The sequence below is a fragment of the Amblyomma americanum genome, chromosome 6, assembly GCF_052857255.1.
Source record: "Amblyomma americanum isolate KBUSLIRL-KWMA chromosome 6, ASM5285725v1, whole genome shotgun sequence".
NCBI classification, from domain to species: Eukaryota; Metazoa; Arthropoda; class Arachnida; order Ixodida; family Ixodidae; genus Amblyomma; species Amblyomma americanum.
Window position 1 is genome coordinate 195,234,172 of NC_135502.1, and position 23,027 is coordinate 195,257,198.

General features: G+C 45.9%; 1 protein-coding gene across 1 annotated transcript in view; it reads left to right on the plus strand.

Moving 5' to 3' along the window:
* The window catches only part of LOC144095149 (scoloptoxin SSD976-like), a 75,789-nt gene extending 53,208 nt beyond the window's left edge, over positions 1-22,581 (plus strand). The window contains exon 2 of the mRNA XM_077628945.1: positions 21,554-22,581. Within this exon, the coding sequence (XP_077485071.1) occupies positions 21,580-22,476 (897 nt within the window). The 5' untranslated portion in view covers positions 21,554-21,579 and the 3' untranslated portion in view covers positions 22,477-22,581. The remainder of the gene's footprint in view (positions 1-21,553) is intronic.
* The last annotated feature ends 446 nt before the right edge of the window (positions 22,582-23,027 follow it).

Sequence of the window (23,027 nt, forward strand, 5' to 3'; positions counted from 1 at the left end):
TGGCTCACAAGAGCGTGACGGGCAAGACCTTATATGCTTAGGCAAATTTGGCCCTTCCTTATTTTGCTCCACATTTCTTTCATGTTCCCTGATTCGCTCATTAACGCAGCGTCCAGTTTGCCCTATATAGGAGCGGCCGCACGAGAGGGGGATGTCATAGACCACACCTTCGGTGCACTTCATGAACGATCGCCCATGTTTGGTGCCACACCCTCTCTCATCATTTCGTTCTCTTTCAATGCGAGAACAAAGGCTTCCGAGCTTTTTTGGGGCTGAGAAGACAAGCGGCACACCATGCCTGCTCGCAACCTTTTTCAAATTGTGGGATAACTTGTGCACATAGGGCACCACCACAGGTCGCACCACCTCTTCTCGAGGGACATCTTGGCCAGCTCTCACATCCTTTCTTTTTATTTTCTGTAGTAGGCTTTCTGCGACCGCCGTTACGAGCGAACCAGGGAACCCGGCTGAAGACAGCCTAGCCAATCGGTTTTGGAAACTTAGTTGCATCTTGTGAGAGCATGATTTTCTAATGGCGGATTCGAGGCAGAGTGTAGCAATCCCCCTTTTTATTAGCTTGGAGTGAGCAGAATCATATGGAAGAAGCCCCTTTTTTGCGCGCGGAGCATACGCCCAACAAACCTGTTCCTCACAAAAATCAAAACTAACATCTAAAAATTGTAAACATTACCTTCAGGAACTTCACAAGTAAAACTTAAGCCATTTCCATTTTGTCTAAATAAGGATAACACATCACGCACACTTTCTTCGAAGTTTAAACTTCCGTCCTTGGTAAGAATGATTAAAAAGTCGTCCACATATCTGAACACTTTAAAAACTTTGCTGGCTGGTAAAACCTGGTTCAAAACTTGATCCATTTGGGAAAGAAAAATATTACACAAAACCGGTGCAACACAGGAGCCTATACATATGCCAGCTTTTTGCAGAAAACACTGCTCGTCAAAAGTTACGAAGGTAGACTCTAAATAAAACTGTAAAAGGGTTAAAAAGTCATCGATGGATACACCCGCAGTATTTTGAAAGGAAATAGGGTCTTTACTTTCAATGCAATCTCTGACAGCAGTAAACAAGGCTTCGTGAGGAACAGAATAAAATAAATCCACAACATCTACCGAAAAGGCGCGTCCAACATCACGATGCGATTCAAAGAATTCACACACTTGATCGGACTTTTTGGTAAGAAAGGGGTCTTCTATATCAAGCTTACCCAACTTATCTAACAAGAACCGGCTAAGCAGCCTCTGCCATGACCCCTTTTCAGTAACGATAGTTCTAAAGGGCATACCGTCGCAGAAAGCCTACTACAGAAAATAAAAAGAAAGGATGTGAGAGCTGGCCAAGATGTCCCTCGAGAAGAGGTGGTGCGACCTGTGGTGGTGCCCTATGTGCACAAGTTATCCCACAATTTGAAAAAGGTTGCGAGCAGGCATGGTGTGCCGCTTGTCTTCTCAGCCCCAAAAAAGCTCGGAAGCCTTTGTTCTCGCATTGAAAGAGAACGAAATGATGAGAGAGGGTGTGGCACCAAACATGGGCGATCGTTCATGAAGTGCACCGAAGGTGTGGTCTATGACATCCCCCTCTCGTGCGGCCGCTCCTATATAGGGCAAACTGGACGCTGCGTTAATGAGCGAATCAGGGAACATGAAAGAAATGTGGAGCAAAATAAGGAAGGGCCAAATTTGCCTAAGCATATAAGGTCTTGCCCGTCACGCTCTTGTGAGCCATGTTTTTCTGGTGTGCGAATTTTATCAAGAAGTAAAGACACAAAAGCCAGGGAATTAATCGAAGCATTCTTTATTGCTAAGAAAAGAAGCATGTGTGTCAGCGACACGTCCATATCGTTGTATAGGGCAGAGAACGATTTTTTCACGCGTTCGCTGTCATATCAGATTGGAACATGATAGTATTCCTTGCGTGTCAGCTGGTATATATATGTTTGTCGTGCCTCTGAATAAATCAGCTGTGAGTGGCGCTCCGTCCCGTTTATCTACCTTGTGGTCTGTCTGTTGTCGCGCCTGTAATCCAAAGATGTACCAACTTGCCCAGCAAGACGTTCTTTTAAGCTATATTTCTAGTACAGTGGGCCTGTCTGTGTGTGTGTCGTCTCCATGTTTTATTGACCAATGGATTTCATGTTCCGTGGCTACCACCTGTCGTGCAAGGAATATTGCCTTCTGTATCAAGAATGGACTGGTGCCTGCTGAAGTAAGTGCCCTTTTCCGGCCTATTCTACCCTCCTGGGGGCATGTGAAGCGGATAAGTAGGATCCTCAGGTCTGAGTTATGGCGTCAAATCCGCCTGCTAAATGATCTTCTACGTGTATCCTGCCAAAAGAAATATCCTACCTGGCTCGCTGACAGAAATCTTCGCTCCGTGAAGACGTTAGCTTCCCAAATGACTGAACAACTTTGGGTGTGCATGTTAGACAAGCTGCTAAAGGAAAGAAGTATGAAGAAGAAGAATTGTGGGGGAGGTTTAGTGGTTGTGGGGGACATTCATCTGCCTGAGGAAGTGTCATCAGTGCTTCAAAAGGGGCCCAAGTTTGGACTGGAACCACAAGTGCCGCCTCAAGAACTGATAGCCATCAATCGTCGAATCGCCAGTAAGGCCAATCCAGAGGAGCATGAAAAGTGTCTACTTGAGGGCGTGGACTGCCTGCTAAAATCCTGTAACCGGGTACCTGTTCGGCATAAGGGAACTTCACCCCGAGCTATTGTGTCTTTCTTTAAGAACAATAACCTAAAGCTTTTACAAGCAGATAAAGAAGGTGGATTTGTAGTTTTATCGGAAAATAATTTCTCGGAAAGAGCAACCCGGGCAATTGATAAGAATTTTTCGCCTGTCAAAGTGAAAGCGACAAAAGTTAAGAACAGAGCTGTTGCAATGTGTGAGCAGCTCGGTTTAGTCCAGTTGAGCAAACAGATTGCCAAATGCAAGAATAATGCATTAAATGTGTTCTTTTCAGTAAAAACGCACAAGCAAGGTATGCCCTTTAGAACTATCGTTACTGAAAAGGGGTCATGGCAGAGGCTGCTTAGCCGGTTCTTGTTAGATAAGTTGGGTAAGCTTGATATAGAAGACCCCTTTCTTACCAAAAAGTCCGATCAAGTGTGTGAATTCTTTGAATCGCATCGTGATGTTGGACGCGCCTTTTCGGTAGATGTTGTGGATTTATTTTATTCTGTTCCTCACGAAGCCTTGTTTACTGCTGTCAGAGATTGCATTGAAAGTAAAGACCCTATTTCCTTTCAAAATACTGCGGGTGTATCCATCGATGACTTTTTAACCCTTTTACAGTTTTATTTACAGTCTACCTTCGTAACTTTTGACGAGCAGTGTTTTCTGCAAAAAGCTGGCATATGTATAGGCTCCTGTGTTGCACCGGTTTTGTGTAATATTTTCCTTTCCCAAATGGATCAAGTTTTGAACCAGGTTTTACCAGCCAGCAAAGTTTTTAAAGTGTTCAGATATGTGGACGACTTTTTAATCATTCTTACCAAGGACGGAAGTTTAAACTTCGAAGAAAGTGTGCGTGATGTGTTATCCTTATTTAGACAAAATGGAAATGGCTTAAGTTTTACTTGTGAAGTTCCTGAAGGTAATGTTTTACAATTTTTAGATGTTAGTTTTGATTTTTGTGAAGAACAGGTTTGTTGGGCGTATGCTCCGCGCGCAAAAAAGGGGCTTCTTCCATATGATTCTGCTCACTCCAAGCTAATAAAAAGGGGGATTGCTACACTCTGCCTCGAATCCGCCATTAGAAAATCATGCTCTCACAAGATGCAACTAAGTTTCCAAAACCAATTGGCTAGGCTGTCTTCAGCCGGGTTCCCTGGTTCGCTCGTAACGGCGGTCGCAGAAAGCCTACTACAGAAAATAAAAAGAAAGGATGTGAGAGCTGGCCAAGATGTCCCTCGAGAAGAGGTGGTGCGACCTGTGGTGGTGCCCTATGTGCACAAGTTATCCCACAATTTGAAAAAGGTTGCGAGCAGGCATGGTGTGCCGCTTGTCTTCTCAGCCCCAAAAAAGCTCGGAAGCCTTTGTTCTCGCATTGAAAGAGAATGAAATGATGAGAGAGGGTGTGGCACCAAACATGGGCGATCGTTCATGAAGTGCACCGAAGGTGTGGTCTATGACATCCCCCTCTCGTGCGGCCGCTCCTATATAGGGCAAACTGGACGCTGCGTTAATGAGCGAATCAGGGAACATGAAAGAAATGTCGAGCAAAATAAGGAAGGGCCAAATTTGCCTAAGCATATAAGGTCTTGCCCGTCACGCTCTTGTGAGCCATGTTTTTCTGGTGTGCGAATTTTATCAAGAAGTAAAGACACAAAAGCCAGGGAATTAATCGAAGCATTCTTTATTGCTAAGAAAAGAAGCATGTGTGTCAGCGACACGTCCATATCGTTGTATAGGGCAGAGAACGATTTTTTCACGCGTTCGCTGTCATATCAGATTGGAACATGATAGTATTCCTTGCGTGTCAGCTGGTATATATATGTTTGTCGTGCCTCTGAATAAATCAGTTGTGAGTGGCGCTCCGTCCCGTTTATCTACCTTGTGGTCTGTCTGTTGTCGCGCCTGTAATCCAAAGATGTACCAACTTGCCCAGCAAGACGTTCTTTTAATCACAAGGTATTGTTTCTTTTTCCCAAGGTGGGGTCAGAGACCCATTTCCCAAGCATTTCACCCTAAATAAGCCGAGCACCAGACCAGGGGAAAGCTTGTACCCATTGTATCACCGGTGGGTACCCGGCGGCACTGGGGATCGAAAATGTTTTAATGAGCGCGCCCGCAAGCACAACGTCACCCTGAAGAACAGATCTGGAGGTAACCTTCCGTTACACTGTAACAATTGCAAAAACTGCTACCCCAAGTTTAATGAAACAAAGTTTCTAGCTAAGACCCCAGACAAGACTGAGAGAGAAGTAATTGAGGCTTTTTTCATTTACCTAAGACAAGTGCGTTAGCACTCCATGTATTAACCTTTCTAGGAATGAACTATCCTATTTGGATGGTTATATCTAATCTCTCAAACCCTTCGCTCCTATGTATTTTAGTTGGATTAGAAGTTTTAATGTGCCTTTAACTTTTTCTGCCGCCCTTTACACGGTTTTCCTCCCGTCTCTCTTCTTTTCTTTGTTTGTCAGAATTTTTTGTTATTCATATTTTCATGTTGTTACGGACTTCTTTTTCATTAGCATCTTTCATGCAGACCTGTATGCTCATGTTATAATGCATTGTTGTTAGCCCATACCTCTGCACGTGTTGATATGTTCACCTTCATAGGTTTTAATCTCACTGAAAAATCCCCCTTTGCTCTTTCTCGTGTTTGGTGACTAGGTTGACGCTCTAGCTCATGCAGCTTATCTCTGGATAACAGGTGATATATAAGTGCGCCTGGCTTCTTTTATCGTCATTACAGTCGAAAGTTGCGGTTCTTTCCTGTTGTCTCTTTTCTCCTGTGAACGTCTTTAGCGCACAGCCTCCAGAAATGAATATGTACCAACTAGCCCATCAGAAAGTCTTACTGAGTGTAATAATAGGCACATTCTTCGGCAATACATGTGATACCTCGCTGTAGATGTAAGGCCAGCTTGCGCAAATCGTAAACCTGATACTTTTCCCAAAACGTGGTTTGCAAGAAGGAATAAAATTGGCCAAATTTGCGTGAATGTGCTTAGATTAGCGCAAAACCACTGTTCACTTCTAGGCCTTTCTGTATACCCTCGAATGGCCGAATTCAGGCGACTGACGTTTTACAACCCGGGTTACCCTTGCTGCGCGTCAGTAACCACTCTGCCTTCCGTCTCACAGCGCAGACGTTTTTCAACTTGAGGTTTCGCAGTTGGGGAGATGCAGGCAGCTTAAACGCCACAGCTGCAGTGTCGTCACTCTTTTTCATCTCGGTAAAGTTGTCAGCAGGAAGTGACTTGATCTAAACCATGTATTGATCCCAGTAAGTCACTCGGCCTTCACTTATTCACACTGTCTTGACGCCAGTAAGGTCAATAAAAATGGGGGAGTGATCACACCTCATTGTATCAGGGAACTTTGACCACGATGGCAAAAATGTTTAGGGCACATAATGACGTCTATGGCGCTGTACAATTAAGGCGGACAGAAAGTCTGCGTTCCGTCAGTGACGACAGACATCATTAGGTGAGTTCAGAAAATACACAAACTCGCTAACACGAAGGTTTTGCTCTTGCCTGCCCACATGGTGTGCTGAGCGCTGAAGTCCTCATATGAAGTAAGGTTCCGGGCAGCGAGCACATGGGCTAATTACAAAAGGTTTCATATAAACCTCAACTTGTGGATGCACGTAGATAACTGACATTTCAAAAGTACCCATTTCGGCTCCCGTGCGCTTTGCGTAGATACTGACGCGGCATGTCACTAGAGAAATAAAACATATTTTTCTTCATGTTTCGAAACACAATCTTTTGCGGTCTTTCTTATTATCGCATTCTATCCATTTAATCGGACCACGACTTCTACTTTACCATTTAAAGGCGCATTCACACTACACAAAATTTTCGGCGACTGAAGCAAATTTGCCCTTATTCGGGACCCATTTTCCGCCTTCGCCGGAAACGACGAATGACCGCTGACGTCACTTACGGTGAAAATCCAGTATGGCGGCAAGCATGGCAGCAGAACGGGCCGGCGCTTTCTCTGTGGAGATGCTACCTGATGTCATAAAGGAGCACCCAATACTATACGACAAGCGCCATTCCAATGTCAAGAACATGACCCACAAGGAGGAGCTGTGGAGAAAAATCAGCAACGAACTAAGGGTGACCGGTACATATACTTGCTTTTATATCTTGCATCGCGCCGATGCTCGCGAGGACCGTTTTTTTCGGATGCCAGTAGGCTACCTTTCGCGTCAATCGCGCGCCACTGCTAGCTTTTATCTCATGCATGCATGTACGACGCATGAATTAAGTACTGCGAAGCCAGCCTACTGATCATTTCGTTTGTGCCGCCGTTTCTTTTGTTTTCGAGTGCCAGTACAGTACGTTTCGCGCTTTCGACCTGAAACGGGATGGATGGTTGTTTTCGAAGCTATTCCAGATACTACCGACGTTCCTAACAATGCCTGAAGGCAAATTGTTTTGTTGAAGGACAAAAGAGCAAAACATTTTAGCCCTATGAACCCATTATGCTACCCCGGAGCTGGAGTGGCACCACTGTAGAACATTGAGCTCCCGAAATAAAGGATCTCACGGGTGGACGTTACAATGAACGGACGGAAATGAAAACTTAAACTGGGCAGAATCGGTTTATAATATCAGCACTCCACGATTTTTGTACTCGTTATGAACTGTTAACTAGACATGACAATCAAAATAAAATATGAAACGAACAGTACTGAATCTCCTCCATAGAGTAATATAAAAATTACACATCACTTGATAACCTGCTCTAGGCGGTTATCTACAGGTATCCACTGACTATAATCGCGTGTTTTTTTCTGAATACGAGGACCTCTACAAGGGTGTCGAAGCTTTTCGGTAACATGCGCAAGTAGCTGCCGAGAAAAGAACCAGCCAGTGGGGTGACAGCCCTTCGCATATTAAAGTCGCAACGAAGTTCACACGAACTTGTTCTCTATAATACTCCACGTCCAGGTCCCGAAGCAGCGGCAGGACTTTGCAGTCTTGGCCCAAACGGGCGCGTTGCCGCAAAGGTGGGTGCACCTGCCACCGCATGCGGCGCGTACTGAGCTTTCATCTGCCCTTCGGAACTCTTCCATCAAAGCAATTATAAAGTCTCGGAGGAGAATCGAAACGATATCCTTCTTCCTCTGAAATGGTCGCCATTACCTCTGCGCTTGAGACTCACACCTGGGATATGAAACGAGGACCGCGATAAAACTATACAGTAGATAAAACGGCGCAAGCCAGTGTAAAACCATGCAACCGACGACAGAAAAGCGTGCGGTGCTCACGCGCGCTCTCGCTTCCTTCGCGAATTGCCAATATCGGAAAAGAGCCTGCCGTCAGATATCGCAGCTTTCGTTAAAAAGCGAGAAGCAGCCACAGTTACGCGTCGGTAACGCCATCGCAGTTGGTGTAAAAGAGAATAGGCCCCCTTTTTTTTTGGCGAAGCGAATCCGCTTCGCTCGCCAGAAGTTTTGAGTACTCTGAACGCGCCTTAAGTAGTCGTCATCCAACTCAGAAATGTCGCTCGTCTAAGGCGTGACGAATGCCATGTACCAAATGTCCAGGCATCGAAAAATGCTTCACCCTTTCCCTCAGCTGCCGACTAAGTTACGCCGGAGCCATCTTTCTATGTGATACGCGTTGCCACATTCAGACCATTCCTGTACGCGCCATTTCATAGGATTCGCTCTCGGACATGCCAGGCAAGGTTTTATCCGGGCCTACCATGTCTCTTGAAGTGCCGGCGTGAAATGGTAAGAGACAGTGAAAAAGTAAAATCAGAATGCGTGGCACTTTTGCAGCGTCTGGAGCATAGTAAAATCCAGAGTAAGGAAGGCATATGCAAAACAGCTAGCCTGCAACCAGTTCAAAAGAGCAATTAGGCTGCGAACTTCTTTCTGCCACCACCGCTGCCGAAGTTCAGAGTTTATATTTCGTAAGTTTCAATCTCGCTTTTCTTCGCATGGCTTTAATGAACACAAAATATTTTGTTATGCTTCTTCATTTCTGGCATTCTGAACATTTCGCTTCCCTTAGTGTGTGCGAGGGATCTATCAATGACACGCGCTTCGTGACGCGACTGATGGGCGCTCGCTTCTGGCGCCATTTTCTCTCTTCGCACTCGGCGTTGCATTGTAGGCATCACTGTCTTTGCTTCTCCACATCCGCCAATTTCTCCTCTCTTCTTTCGTTGAGTGAGGGGGGAAGTGTTTTCGTGCTCGACTCGCTACAGGCCCGCAGGCTTCACTCGGCAGTCGAGCAGGGACACACCAGGTGACTTTCTCTGAATAGCACTCATGCTCTTTACGATAGAAAACCTTTAATAACTTCACGTTAAATAAACAGGTGGAGACAAGCCATGCGATTTAACCAGGATAAATCCCGTGTATTGAAATCTGCGGCTGTAGCACCTGAAAGAGAGGAAGGCGGCCCCAGATGCTGCTCCTTCAACAAAACGTACGGAAAATCTTTCTCAAACTGCCGCGTGGATACGGCGAAGTGAAAAATGAGTGAGGCAGGTTAAGAACATAGCTTACCAGGTGCCAACCGCTTGTGTAATAGGAAAGAATCGCTCTTGAAACCCGCAGGGCCTGGGCATAAGCCCAAGCTGAAAATGAAGACGAAGGAGTCAGAGAACTGTCGGGCTGTGCCCGCTCGTCTCTGCCACTCTTCAGTGCTGAGCATATATGTTCAGATAACCTGCACTGCTATATCCTGGTGTGATTCCTGCGGTGGGTGCGGCTCCACCAGTGCCACAGCCTGGCTCAACACCTGACTGTTCACCCGGCATTCTGTCGAGCCTAGCTGAGCAAGCCATACCTGCTGTGCAAGCCCTACCTGCTGCCTCAAACCTGGTCTCTTGCAATCACTCTTCTGCTCCAGCTGCATCAGGACTAGTACTTCCAGATCCTCATGAACAACACACCCCTTATGCTTACATCTCAAGCCGTGATCTGCCAATACCTTCAGGTCAGGACGATTTTTCTGATTTGTCACATTCCTCTACTGTCACCTACATAGACACTACTGAGCAGTCCGGAGAAGGTTCTGAGAGATTTATTCATGTACCTTCAAAGCGCTGTCGCAGCACAAAGCGGTCATTTATGAGTGCATATACTCCGAAGGTACCTCAAACTCCTAAGCACAACTTAACGTTATTATCAAGCCACTTGATTCCGGGCACCGCATTACCTGCTTTAATGCACTGATATTGAGGCAATGTTTAGAATCTGTGGCTCATTGCGGCGTTCTTCAACCTCGTCCCGACAAGCGCACGCAACTGAACCTTTCTTGCAAATAACAAGCATAGCTCGAGCTGCAGTTCAAGCCTACGAGTATCGCCCAAGCACCTGCGGCGTGGGTATCATTAAGGATGTCGTCCTGGTACTTTCTCAATCAGAGATCTACTCAGCGCTGCTATAGAAAGCTCCGATTAAATCCGTCCGCCGACTGGGAAACTCATAAAATATACGCATTGTATTTGCCACAGAATCTACCCCACAATACGTTATTCTCTGATATACAAAGTACCGTGTGTAAGAGTACATTCAAAAACCACGGCAATGCACCAGATGTCAACGCTTCGGCCATGTTCCTTGAGCTTGCCGAATTGCCTTGCGCTGCTGGCGTTGCGGTGGCAGCCATGACCGAAATGAATGTGCAAGTGATAACCCGCTTTGTGCTAACTGCGGTAGACAGCCTGAGGCGACGTTCTTCCGTTGCACTGCCTACCAAAAGGAGAAAACTGTTTACACGTACAAGAACTGAAACAATACAGAATATAAGTCGGCAAAAACTGCTCTACTTAAGCAAAACCTGTAACCGCCCGTGCGAAGGATATATTCGCCAAAACTCCGATAGTACCACTTCCCTACTGTGCTCGCTTGTTGAGGCTGTCCGCGCTCTCCTTACAACACACTCCTCACCGGTAGCGAAGGACATCCTTAAAATCATTGATTTGATTGCGTCTATTCTTGCACAATTGCGGTAGCACTCAATAGACCAGCTACTCTCCTTAGCGTGCAAAGCATCAGTAACAAGGCCCCATCTTCCAATGGAATGCCTGCAGCCTTCGCCCACGCCTTTCTTATTTACGACAATTTGTTTCGAAGCACCGTTTTCTGATCATTGCCATCTCAGACTCCCGTCAGCGTTCTACTATCCGTCTTTCAAGCTATACCGTTGTGAACTCGATGACAGATGCTGGCATCAGCAAAGTTCTTTTAGCTGCTCAGAAAGACGTCACCTCCGTTCCACAACCCATATCTACCGACTCACGGAATGAATATGTTGCAGCCACTGTCAAGATCATAAACCTGTCCTTCACAGTGATCGTCGGGTACATAACCCCTCCTGGCAACTTCAATGTCGACCGCCTTCAGGGTTTTTTTGTACGCAGTACCCCTGCGCCGCACATCATGACGGAAGATTTGAACGCACATCATTCTTCTCTAGGAGGCTTCAGGTAAACAGCCAGAGGACGACTGTTTTTTGAAAAAGGGAGGATTGTTGGGCCAGTTGGTTCATTATTCAAGACTGAAAGCGGCGCGAAAAACGGGACAAGATATAGAGAGAAGCAACACACACATCACCGAACTTACAACTGAGTGTATTTCATGCGAAAGCGCAATAAATACAGGAATTACACATAAAAAACTAAAAGAACACCATAATATAAGATTGATACTATTGCAGGTCAATATATTAAAAGGCTCTCTTTTTTCGATAAGACAAGAGACGGCACGCTCAAGCACTTGTCACCTCTCGTGTGGATGACTAAAGCTTCGTATATTTCTCGTCTTTGTTTCCTTGCATACGTGCGCAACACTTTGCTTTTGTTGAACTGGGGAGTGCATTTTCATGTTGTCACATGCTTGGCGACTGTGATCCGTCTGCCTACACTGACATCATTAGCGTGATATTTTAATCTTTCATTTAAGCAGCGGCCAGTCTGGCCAACATAAGTGGCACCGCATTACAGAGGGATTTTATAGATCAGCTTGCTTTGGCAGTCAACATATTGCGTCACGTGCTTAATGCTGCAGGATCCTCGCTTTTTCTTTGCCCCGTTTACTTTCCTGCACAACCTGCGCAATTTGTTGGGTGCCGAAAACACTACACGCACACCGCCTCGTCCCCCAATCTTTTTCAATCAATGGCTGACGCTATGGATATAAGGGATGGCCGCAGGAGAGGTGACAAGTGTTTGAGCGTGCCGTCTCTTCGCTTATGGAGAAAAGAGATAGCCTTTTTAGATATTGACCTACAATAGTATGAATCATATAATGGTGTTCTTATAGTCTTTTATGTGTACTTCCTGAATATATTGCGCTCTCGCATGAAATACACTCAGTTGTAAGTTCAGTGCTGTGTGTTGCTTCTCTCTATCTTGTCCAGTTTTTCGCGCTGTTTTCAGCTTGACAGTTCTATGATTTCGCACAGCGCAACAATTTCACTTTCCTCAACAACGGCCAGGCAACTTTTTATCAAGGTACAAGATGCAGTACTCTTGACATTTCGATGATTTCTGATCATCTGTCGTCTTCAACAACCTGGAATGTTGACATAGAATCTCACGGCAGCGATCATCTACCCACGTACGTACATTGATGTTGGTGGTGCTCTCTTAAGTTCACATCGGCGTGTGTTACGCTACACGGTTTGGGAAGTTTTCGCTGACACAGTGGAAAGAATGGACCTCTCAAACCTCAATTACGAAAGCTTCATCGCTGCTGAAGCAGGTGCTAAAACGTCCAGCACTAAGGTTGCAACTCTATCAAAAGTGACTCAACTGCATATGCTAAATATGAATATGCTGAATATGAGCAACTCGCCGCAGAGCAGAGAGACGAGCACGCAGAACAAATTATAGAGAAGACGTCAGGATTGCTAGGCGCGCACAGAAATATGTTCAACGTCATTTGGACAAGCTGAAAAAATGTGAATGGCGATCCTTTTGTGCGACGGTTCATCCCAGAAAGCCTCTTTCTAAGGTAAGGAGCATTTCATTGCACGCAGCCTCAGTAGGGAGCCCGCCACACTAAATTCTTTTGACTGCGTTGCTGTAAATGCAAATATTTCACGTCTCAATGCAGGAGAGGCTATCTGTTCTAAGATCACTGCTCAATTAATAGCCATATCGGTGCCTTTGCCTCTCCAAAGCTTTACCCTTTCACCTAATACTGCCCTCATTGATGATCCGTTCACTATGGAAGAACTTCTTGCAGCTTTGGCAGCTACGAAAAAAAAATCGTGCCCAGGATCAGACTGCGTACGCTACACTTACCTTTCTGACAGGAGAAGTAAGGCCAAGGTTCAGCAGCTCGCAGTTTATAACACCTACTGGGAAACCGGCAGCCTTGAAACGTGGTGGAAGCGTGCGCGTGTGCTACCTGTCCTCAAGTCTGGAAAACCATCATTTAACTTAAACGCTTACCGTTCCATTGCGCTTCTAAGCTGCGCCGGAACACTGATGGAGAAAATGGTACACTGCCGTTTTACCTGGGCCCTGACGAACAAGGAAATATACCCTTCGGCCCTGTCTGGTTTTCGAAAAGGACGCAGCAGCATTTACAACGTTATTGCCCTCACAAATTGCATCAAACGCAGCAAAACAGAGCGGTCTATGCTGATTCCTGTGTTTGTTGGCGTGCAGGGAGCCTTTGACAACGTCACATATTTATTTATTTATTTATACATACTGCAGCGCAATTATATGCGCTATGGCAGGAGTGGGAAAACACAAAAATGCAAGGAAACAAAATGCACCAAAATGTACAAAGTGAGCACTACAAAAGGTAAAATCACAAATGCAATATCAAACAAGGAAGGAACTGTTAACGACAGGGTAAGAATACACAGCTATTATGCGTCTTCAACGGCAGTTACAAAGTTTTGAAATGCACAAGAACGAATGGACCCGGGTAGAGAACTCCAGGCTTCTATTGAACGGGAAAAAAAACTGAATTTGAACAAATTAGCATGCGCAAAATACGGTATCAAATTAAGCTCGTGATGACTTCTTGTAGATGATAATGGTGCAAAGTTAATGTAGTGGTTAGCTGACAGCCTTACTGAGGAATTGACGACACAATGTAAGAATTTTAATGATTCAGTGTGGCGACGGACAGACAGCGTGGTTAAATTCAATGAGAGAAGTGTAGAAGAGGGTGAGAAATCGCGATAATAACGATGACGTATAAAACGCACAGCTTTCTTCTGGACTGCTTCTAACATGTTAATTTCGAATTGCTTGTACGGGTTCCACACTACAGCTGCGTAATCAAGAACAGGGCGGATTAGAGATTTGTACAACAGTAGCTTTGTGTCTTTTGGTGAATTGGGTAGCGTGCGTCGTAGATAACCTAGTTTTTTTAGTGCTTTATTACATACGTAATCAATGTGTTTAGACCAAGACATGTTATGCGTGAATATGACACCATGATATTTGTACTGCGAGACCCTATCCACCACACGGCCATTGAAAGAGTAACTAAAATGGGAAACGGAAGATTTGTTACAAAAAGACATGAGGACGGTTTTGTCGAAATTAATTCTCATTTGCCAGGTACTACACGAACTACAAAACATAGCAAATGACTCTTGGAGGTGACGATGATCATTAGGGTCATTAATTACTTCGTATAAAACGCAGTCATCAGCGTAAAGACGAATGTTAGAAGAAATGTTATGCGGCAAGTCATTTATATATATTAAAAATAGTAGTGGTCCAAGGACGGAGCCTTGAGGCACACCTGACGTTACATCAACAGTAGTAGAATGAGAAGAATTATAGGATACGAACTGGGAACGAGATGAGAGAAAGCTAGAAATCCAATCAACCAAGTGAGGATTGTTTAGTATAGCATTTAGTTTAGCAAGAAGCTTGGAATGTAGAACACTATCGAATGAATGATGTGTTCCAACATTTTGCATGACTGTGATGTCAATGAAATCGGTCTGTAGTTCGACAAGCACTGTCTATCACCAGATTTGAAAAGAGGGAGCACTTTGGCTAATTTCCAAGAAGAAGGAACTGTAGCGGATGATAAGGACTTGTTGAATATTATGGTCAGATATTTCGAAGACCACATGGAGTAACGAACCAGGAACGCATTATGTATTCCATCTGGGCCGGTACATTTCTTAACGTCGAGGTTTAATACAAGATTTAGGATGCCATCAGTGTTTATGACAGCATCACTGATTGCTGGAGAAGAAATTATATTAGTGAGTGGCGGAATGACGTTGTTATCCGGAACGAACACCAAGTTAAAATATTTGTTGAAAGCATCAGATATTACAGCAGGCTCACTGATGACGTCATTATCTAATCTGAACGAAGTGGATGAAGTGTCACGAGGTAAGATGGATGACCAAAATTTTCGGGGGTTAGTTCTTAACAGATCGCGCAGGTGGACATGAAAAAAGAAATCCTTGGCCATGCGCAACTTAAGATTAAGTTCTTTTTTTGCCTTGTGAAATCTATCTAAGGTTATGGGATCGTTGCTTCTTCTCGAACGCCTTAGCCTACGAAGGCGACGAGATAAATGCAAAATGTCTCGAGTCATCCAAGGAACATTAGTATTTCTTTTCTTAGTTTTAATAGGAACAAAGCGTTGGACACTATCCTTGACAAGACATTCAAAGTAATTAGTAAGAAAATTTACGTCGTGGCTTGCTGAGAAAGCAGAGAATGTATCGAAACGATCAGCTAAAACCTCAATAATGGAATGGTCGTCAGCACGAGTGAAGTCAGGAAAAGTAGTAAACAAATAGGGTGATTTGGAGACTGGACAAGAGAGTGAAACTAACACGCCTTTATGGACTGAGAGCCCATCAATTACTTCACAAGAGAAGTCATTTTGGGCCAAAGTAGAGTTTAGAAAAACTAAGTCGAGGATGGAATTCGCCTAGTAGCCCTAGAAACAACCTGAGTTAGTCCAAACAATAAGGAAATGTTAATTAGTTCTTTACAAATTGTAATGTCACGACCAAATGCAGACAACGATGGCCAGTGGATGCAGGAGTGTTGAAGTCTCCCAAACAGATAAATCTTGATGAAGTAATGTTGATCTTGGTCATGAAATTTGCGACAGCGTGAAGGACATCAACGGAAGAACCAGGTGGACGATAAATAACACTGATTAGAATACTATAATTGTTTAGATAAACTTTGCACCACAAGGATTCTGTATCAGGGGGAGAATGCAAAACTGAGAATCGTCAATCCGATCTGATAAGCAATGCCACACCGCCGCCGATACTGCAACTTCTGTCTAAGCGCACAGTAACAAAACCTGGTGGGGTGAATTCGGAGTCATAAATTCCACTATGCAGCCAAGTCTCCGTTATGCCAATAATATGGGGGGAGTGAACAGAAATAAGGGACAGTAAATCTGGAAGTTTTTTAACAATGCTGCGAGCGTTAATATTTAGAACAACTAGCTTATCAGGACGGCCAGAGCTAAGTCAGGGAGTCGATGATGCGGCAGTCAAGGACACAGGCGCAGAACAAGCAGGATCATTGTATGCTTTTACCAACGAGCTATAACTTTCATCCCAATTGTAACGAACCTTGTCAATGAAGGCATGATCGAAACTTAACCTCACGATAGAACCGTTGTCACGAAAAGACACTGATGCGTCCCATATTTTTTTCCGAATGGACCTAACCCTTGCAGAAAAATCTTCTGTAATGAAGAAGGCAGAGCCCTTGAGTTTAGAGACGTTTTTAAAAACCACACTTCTGTCGTTGAAGCTAGAAAGATTTAGGATAACTGGACGAGTACAACCTCTGCGAGCTGCACCGAGCCTGTGGAAGCGCTCAATACTGGGACAGCTAATCTTCAATTTATCAGTAAATACAGATGAGATGCTATCCAACAATGTGTCAGCGGTTTCATTCGGGTCTTCTGAAACGCCGTGTATTATAATGTTATTTCTTCGAGAGCGGTTTTCAAGGTCATCATTCTTTTGCACCAGCTGTGTTACTCTAGAATTTAAAGAGTTAATTTCAGCGTGTAAATCAGAAATTAGATTGGAATTTTCGGGCGGGGGCAAAGACTCTAAGGCAGCCACGCGTGACTCCAAAGCATCGAAGAGACAAGCAAAAGGTTGCTTAATGTCGGCGATGTCACGGGCCAACTGATTCTGCCCTGCTAGTATTCTAGAAAACATGTCAGACACCGAAGGATTCGAAGAGATTTCGCAGTCAAGATTTACAGCGGAAGAACTCGCATCGTCAGCCTCCCCGAGAGTGAGACTGGAACCACTCACAGACCGGGTTAAAGGTCTGGTACCAGATGCACTGCTTTTACTGGAGTTCGCTGACTTTGATGGGGGGCCTGGATTGAGTTCCACGTCACCACTCAGGAGGAGATGACTTGCGCAATAAAACGCGTGTACGCAGCAGGACACAAGAGTACGTGGGCAAGGGTACAGCAGCAAGTATCGATCATCAGACCGGACGCACTCAGAGTCAGAATAGTAACATACCTGCATGAAGAGCAAGCATCGATTTAACATGACGCCGGTGCCGCTGCAGCCTAGCCCACTGAAGAGCCGATCCGCGCACATGGCCTTTATATCCTTGGCAGGTGACGTCATAGACCAGCAGTGCAGCGAGATTGGCTGACCTAACGAGAAGTTGGCGAGATGACTGGCTTGCAGATATTGGAAGAAAGCGGGAAACCCGAAGCCATCACACAGGGTATCAGCAGGCAAGTCCAAGGGTAAGCACACGGTGGTATCCACGTGTCCATCCAGAAGCGAAGAAGTCAAGCCAGACGAGACGATTCCTCAAGGGCCGTGGTCAGCAAAACAAGCGATGAACTGCATGAAGAGCAAGCATCGATTTAACATGACGCCGGTGCCGCTGCAGCCTAGCCCACTGAAGAGCCGATCCGCGCACATGGCCTTTATATCCTTGGCAGGTGACGTCATAGACCAGCAGTGCAGCGAGATTGGCTGATCTAACGAGAAGTTGGCGAGATTACTGGCTTGCAGATATTGGAAGAAAGCGGGAAACCCGAAGCCATCACACAGGGTATCAGCAGGCAAGTCCAAGGGTAAGCACACGGTGGTATCCACGTGTCCATCCAGAAGCGAAGAAGTCAAGCCAGTCGAGACGATTCCGCAAAGGCCGTGGTCAGCAAAACAAGCGATGAACTGCATGAAGAGCAAGCATCGATTTAACATGACGCCGGTGCCGCTGCAGCCTAGCCCACTGAAGAGCCGATCCGCGCACATGGCCTTTATATCCTTGGCAGGTGACGTCATACACCAGCAGTGCAGCGAGATTGGCTGATCTAACGAGAAGTTGGCGAGATGACTGGCTTGCAGATATTGGAAGAAAGCGGGAAACCCGAAGCCATCACACAGGGTATCAGCAGGCAAGTCCAAGGGTAAGCACACGGTGGTATCCACGTGCCCATCCAGAAGCGAAGAAGTCAAGCCAGACGAGACGATTCCGCAAGGGCCGTGGTCAGCAAAACAAGCGATGAACTGCATGAAGAGCAAGCATCGATTTAACATGACGCCGGTGCCGCTGCAGCCTAGCCCACCAAGTAATTCACTCAGTCTTAGAATCAGTTGGCATTGGTTGACGAATGTATAACTGGCTGTGCGATTATCTGCACGAAAGATCGATTTTCATGTCAACAATTGAAGGTGACACAGCTCTGCGTCAAATATCTCGCGGAGTGCCTCAGGGGGGGGGGGGGATTTAAGTCCCAACCTTTTCAATATCTCACCTGTTGGCTTGGAAAAATGCTGGCCTCCTACAGTTGAAATCTTCTTCTACGCCGATGAAATCTGTACATGGTGTCCCGGACGCAGCAGGCGCATTCTGCTTGCCCGATTACAGACGGCAATAGGCTGCATCGAATGGTTGTCAAGCAAGCGCGGTCTCCGTCATGTCGCCAGATAAAAGTTCAGCAATTGCATTCTCGAGGCGCGATCTATCACGCTACGTGCTGAAAGTTGTTGGTACCCCAATACAATACGTCATGAGCCATTAATTACTAGGGGTGACTTTTGACAGGTCACCGTCATGGTTCCCACAGGTACAGCAGCTTATAACCAAGCTATTCTTTCACGCCTCTATCTTTCGTATGCTCTACACCACCAGAAAAGGCTGGTCTACACCTTCATTACTACGGCTGTATTTTGCGCTCTGTGAAGGCCTCCTGCGCTAGTCTCCCAGCTCTTCAGGGTATCTGACAAATAAATATCAAACTTCTTGAAGCTATGCAAGCTAAGGCCTTGTGAATCTGCCTCGGCCTTCCTAGTAACACCTCGACAGTGGGTCGTCTACCGGAAAGCGCGCGTCTATCTGCATCAGTGCTATTAACCCAGAAGTTGCTTCGTGCCCAGATGCAGGTCGTGGCTTCTGTACCTCATCATCCTCTCGCAGCGCACTGCATAGAAGATGTTTCCGACCTTCTCTTTGCACACTCCCAGCGCCCTGTCACGACTTGCTCCCACCTTGGAGGTACACAGCATGGCAAATCAAGACTTAATAGTTACTGACATCAAAAGAAAAACAAACGCCCCTGGTCCTGCACTTAAATATTTTGCTCTTGAACACATTTCTGGATGCTACATGGCACACCGTCACATCTACACTAATGAGGCTGTCACATCCGTTTCATCAGCGATTGGCGTCTGGGTTCCGTCAACGCCCACCACAATTTCGGCGTTACTCAGTCACCGCACCTCGACTACTGCTACTGAGCTGGCTGCTCCGCGAGCAGCATTTATTTACAATCTTCAACAACCGCCAACAGCGTGGGTTATTTTCAGTGACGCTCAGGCTGCATTACAGTCAATAAAGTCATCATTAAGCCTTCAGGAGCCGATCGTCGGTGACTTAAACAGATTCCACTCCGAGGCCTCTGAGCTTGGCCACCGTGTTGTGCTGCAGTGGTTACCCGCTCAGTGTGGCCTTGGAGGCAACGATCACGCTCATGGTGCAGCGAGGTCGGCGTCTGGCTACATAACCTCGCTGCTACCTATGCCATTTTCTCTCAGTGATGGCGCGAGACTTCTAAGTATAAAATCGTGGCAGACGGAATGCTCTTTGTGGTGTGATCCGAAGCATCAATATAGACCCCTTCTACGCATCGACCGCACATTTGACTTCCGCATGCCACACAATATAGACATACGTGATCAAAATTGCCGCCACCGAATTCGCCTGGACGTTGCCTTCACTAAATCCTATTTACATAAAATTAGTGCGGGAAGTAGCCCTATGTGCCCCACATGTGGTGCGCCTGAGGATCTTCCACATTTGATCTCCCGCTGCCAAGTGTTCAACAATCATCGCAAGGCACTTTTAAATGATTTAGTACTCCGACAGGACGGCCCGTGCACCTGGAGAATGTCCGTGGACCCTAGAGGGACGCGGCTTGGGTGTGCGCGGGACGAAAACATTTTAGTGTTTTTAAGAGACGTGGGTTTGACGGACATTCTGTGACAATAGTATATGTGTGTGTGTGTGTGTTTGTGAATGCGTGAGTGTGCTTGATTTCACCATTCTTTTTCTCCTTTCCTTTATTCCACCATCCTCTTCTCTACTATTCTCTTTTTTCACCTTCACCTGCAGTAGCATGCCAGGCCGACAATCAGTTCGACCCCTCTTGTTCCATTAAGTCCTGCTCCTCCTCCTCCAAGCTAAAAATAACGCCAACGAATGCCGAAAGCGTTGACGCGTTCTTACCACTGATACAGGGCAACGAAAGCAACATAGCCGCGAGACATCTCCTATAGTATGGCTAAATTCTACCTGCATAATATTGTTCGTGTGGCTCCGGGTTGCTTCTAGCATTTTGTGCCTTTCCACGAAGCTTCCTTCTCATTACAATGACAACCTGCGCTCCGATTACGAAGCCTCAATAGTCAAATAAGTTTTTAACCACTCGCCTTTTCGTTCGATCTGCGTCGACCTCAGACAGCTGCTGAACTGGTGAGCGAACGACCCAAAGAAAACAGTACATACCTTTTTCTTCTCCTTTTTCATTTTGTTGCTTCTGTTGGGTTTTGCTTTACTAATAAATGTTAGCAGCCGAGCTCGATACGTGCCTTCACTTCATAATATGTTGAGTTGTGCCAATTGAATTTGTGTCTTTTTTTCGCTCTAAGCCGGTCAACGCGTCTATTTTCGCTCTTTGTGAAATAAAATCGAAAGTTTACAGTCATTACCGTGTTGTTCGCCTTCCTAGTATCGTGTGTCGCACTATTTCTCAACATGACCCCAGCTGAAGTTTGATTTTTGTTCTCTACTAAGTTAAACTGAACTAGACGTCGCAAGTAGAATTTATGGAAAATCTTGCACGTTTAATAGGAATCACATTTTAGGTGGGCGGCCGGAATAATGCTACAACGGCTGCAGTTGCATAAAGCGCCGCGCTCTTTTATTCTGCAATCTGATATTAAAGGTCCCAATTCGCTGTGTATAGCAAGGCGGAGCTATGGATAGTGGGATTATGGCCTCAGCACATGAGGAGAAGCACAGGCTGACGTTGCGGACAGCATATTCTTATCGTATTTCAGTCTGCGCAAAGTGTGTGCATGTGTATGTGAATTTTTCACTGAGCGGGGGAACACACCCTCTGCCCGAATGATAAGCCAGTGCACTGTGGGATTTTCTGCAGCGGTCGTTTCCTATTGCTATGATACGAGTTTTCTTTTAAGTCGGCCATGATAGGCTGAAAGGCTGGTATTATAAGTTCGGCTCACCATAACAAATAATTACTTCCGATGTTTTGGAGCTATTCTGTTTCACTCAATTCTAAGGCCTCCATTAGCGGATTGCGCCGTGAAAAAAAAACTTACGTGCACCTCTTCTCTTATCGCAGGCCACGTCTGGGAGAAACAGCACAGCATGCGAAGTCATCTTCTTGTCTACCATCTGGTGCCTGCGTTTTGGCTAAGCATTCACAGCTATGGGGACGACTATACTTATATGGCTAGGATCCCTACACCAAGTACAATCTGTCGACGAATTTATAGAAAAAAAAACCCCAACCACACTACCTGTGATCCTTCAATCAAATATGTAAAATTTGCTTGTTTTGATGTTACGAACTTCAAGGAAAATGTTTTGGAATATTTGAATAATTACAGGAGTCGAGTGGCACAGGGTCAGACTGCCGACTTTCCTCAAGCTTCTAACATGCTTCGTCTTGAGTGGGACGATGAGTTGATGGTATCCGCCTACGCGCATGCACATATTTCCACGTTCAAACCTGTACATCCTCTGCACGACAGAGTCCAAGACCGGTTCACGTCCAGATTTCCCGTGACGGGCCAGAGCGTCTGTAGACTACCGCCAGGTAGCCCAGTAGAACGCCTTTTCTGGGAAAAAGCGGTAAAGACATGGTTCGACGAGGTTGTCGCCTTCCCACCCGATCTGATAAAATCCTACTCTAAAGAGCGAGGCGAAACGGAAAACTTTACGCAAATGATATGGGCTTCCACTCGCTTTGTCGGTTGTCACGTGGAATGTGTACGTGGAATGGACCAACGCTACGTGTGCAACTATGCGCCACAAGGCAACGTTCAAGGCCAGCCAGTGTACGCAGCGGGCCCGCCCTGCAGCCGCTGCCCCAGCGGCACCGCATGCGTGGAGGGGCTCTGCACCATCTCCCAGGAGCCATCGCCGTGGCCTCCGGTTCCGGACTACACCGAGTACGACGGCCCACATGGTAGCGCCCGTCCAGTGGCTGCAGCGGTTGGCATGATCTTCAACTGCCTGCTGCAGCTGCTGTGCTGCAACTGATCAAGCTTTCGCCTAAACCCAGAACACTTCTGGTAAATGTGCGGACGGCGTTTGGCACTTGTAGTCTAAGACTAATATATTTTCTAGGGCTTAGTGCCAATGTCACCGGTCGTTAGTGGTGTATGTATAGTGGGCAAAGAACAGGAAATGGTTTGTCTTGCAGATAAGAAAACTAAAGTAAACGGGTGTTAGGATGCAGCATGATTTTTTACATTCTTGTGGGCGTGCTCTTATTATTTACGCTTAAACATACCATTTAGAATGCGAAGAATCTTCATAAGGGATCTGCGCGGTTCAGCTCAACATAAAAGCCAGGAGAGGTTGAATGACGCTTTGACTCTTTTCCGGATTACCCATCAAGAGGTCTATTTCGGCGCGAGTGCGCTTTGCGCAGACTCACAAGTAACACGGTGACCGAGAAATAAAAAAAACGTAGAAGTTTTCTTTTGAGTCATATCTCAAGGTGCGATAGCGCCGGAATGAAACGCCAACACGCGAACGCGTGACTTTCCGTTAATTCTGGCGCAGTGCGCGCCGTCTAGCACCCTATG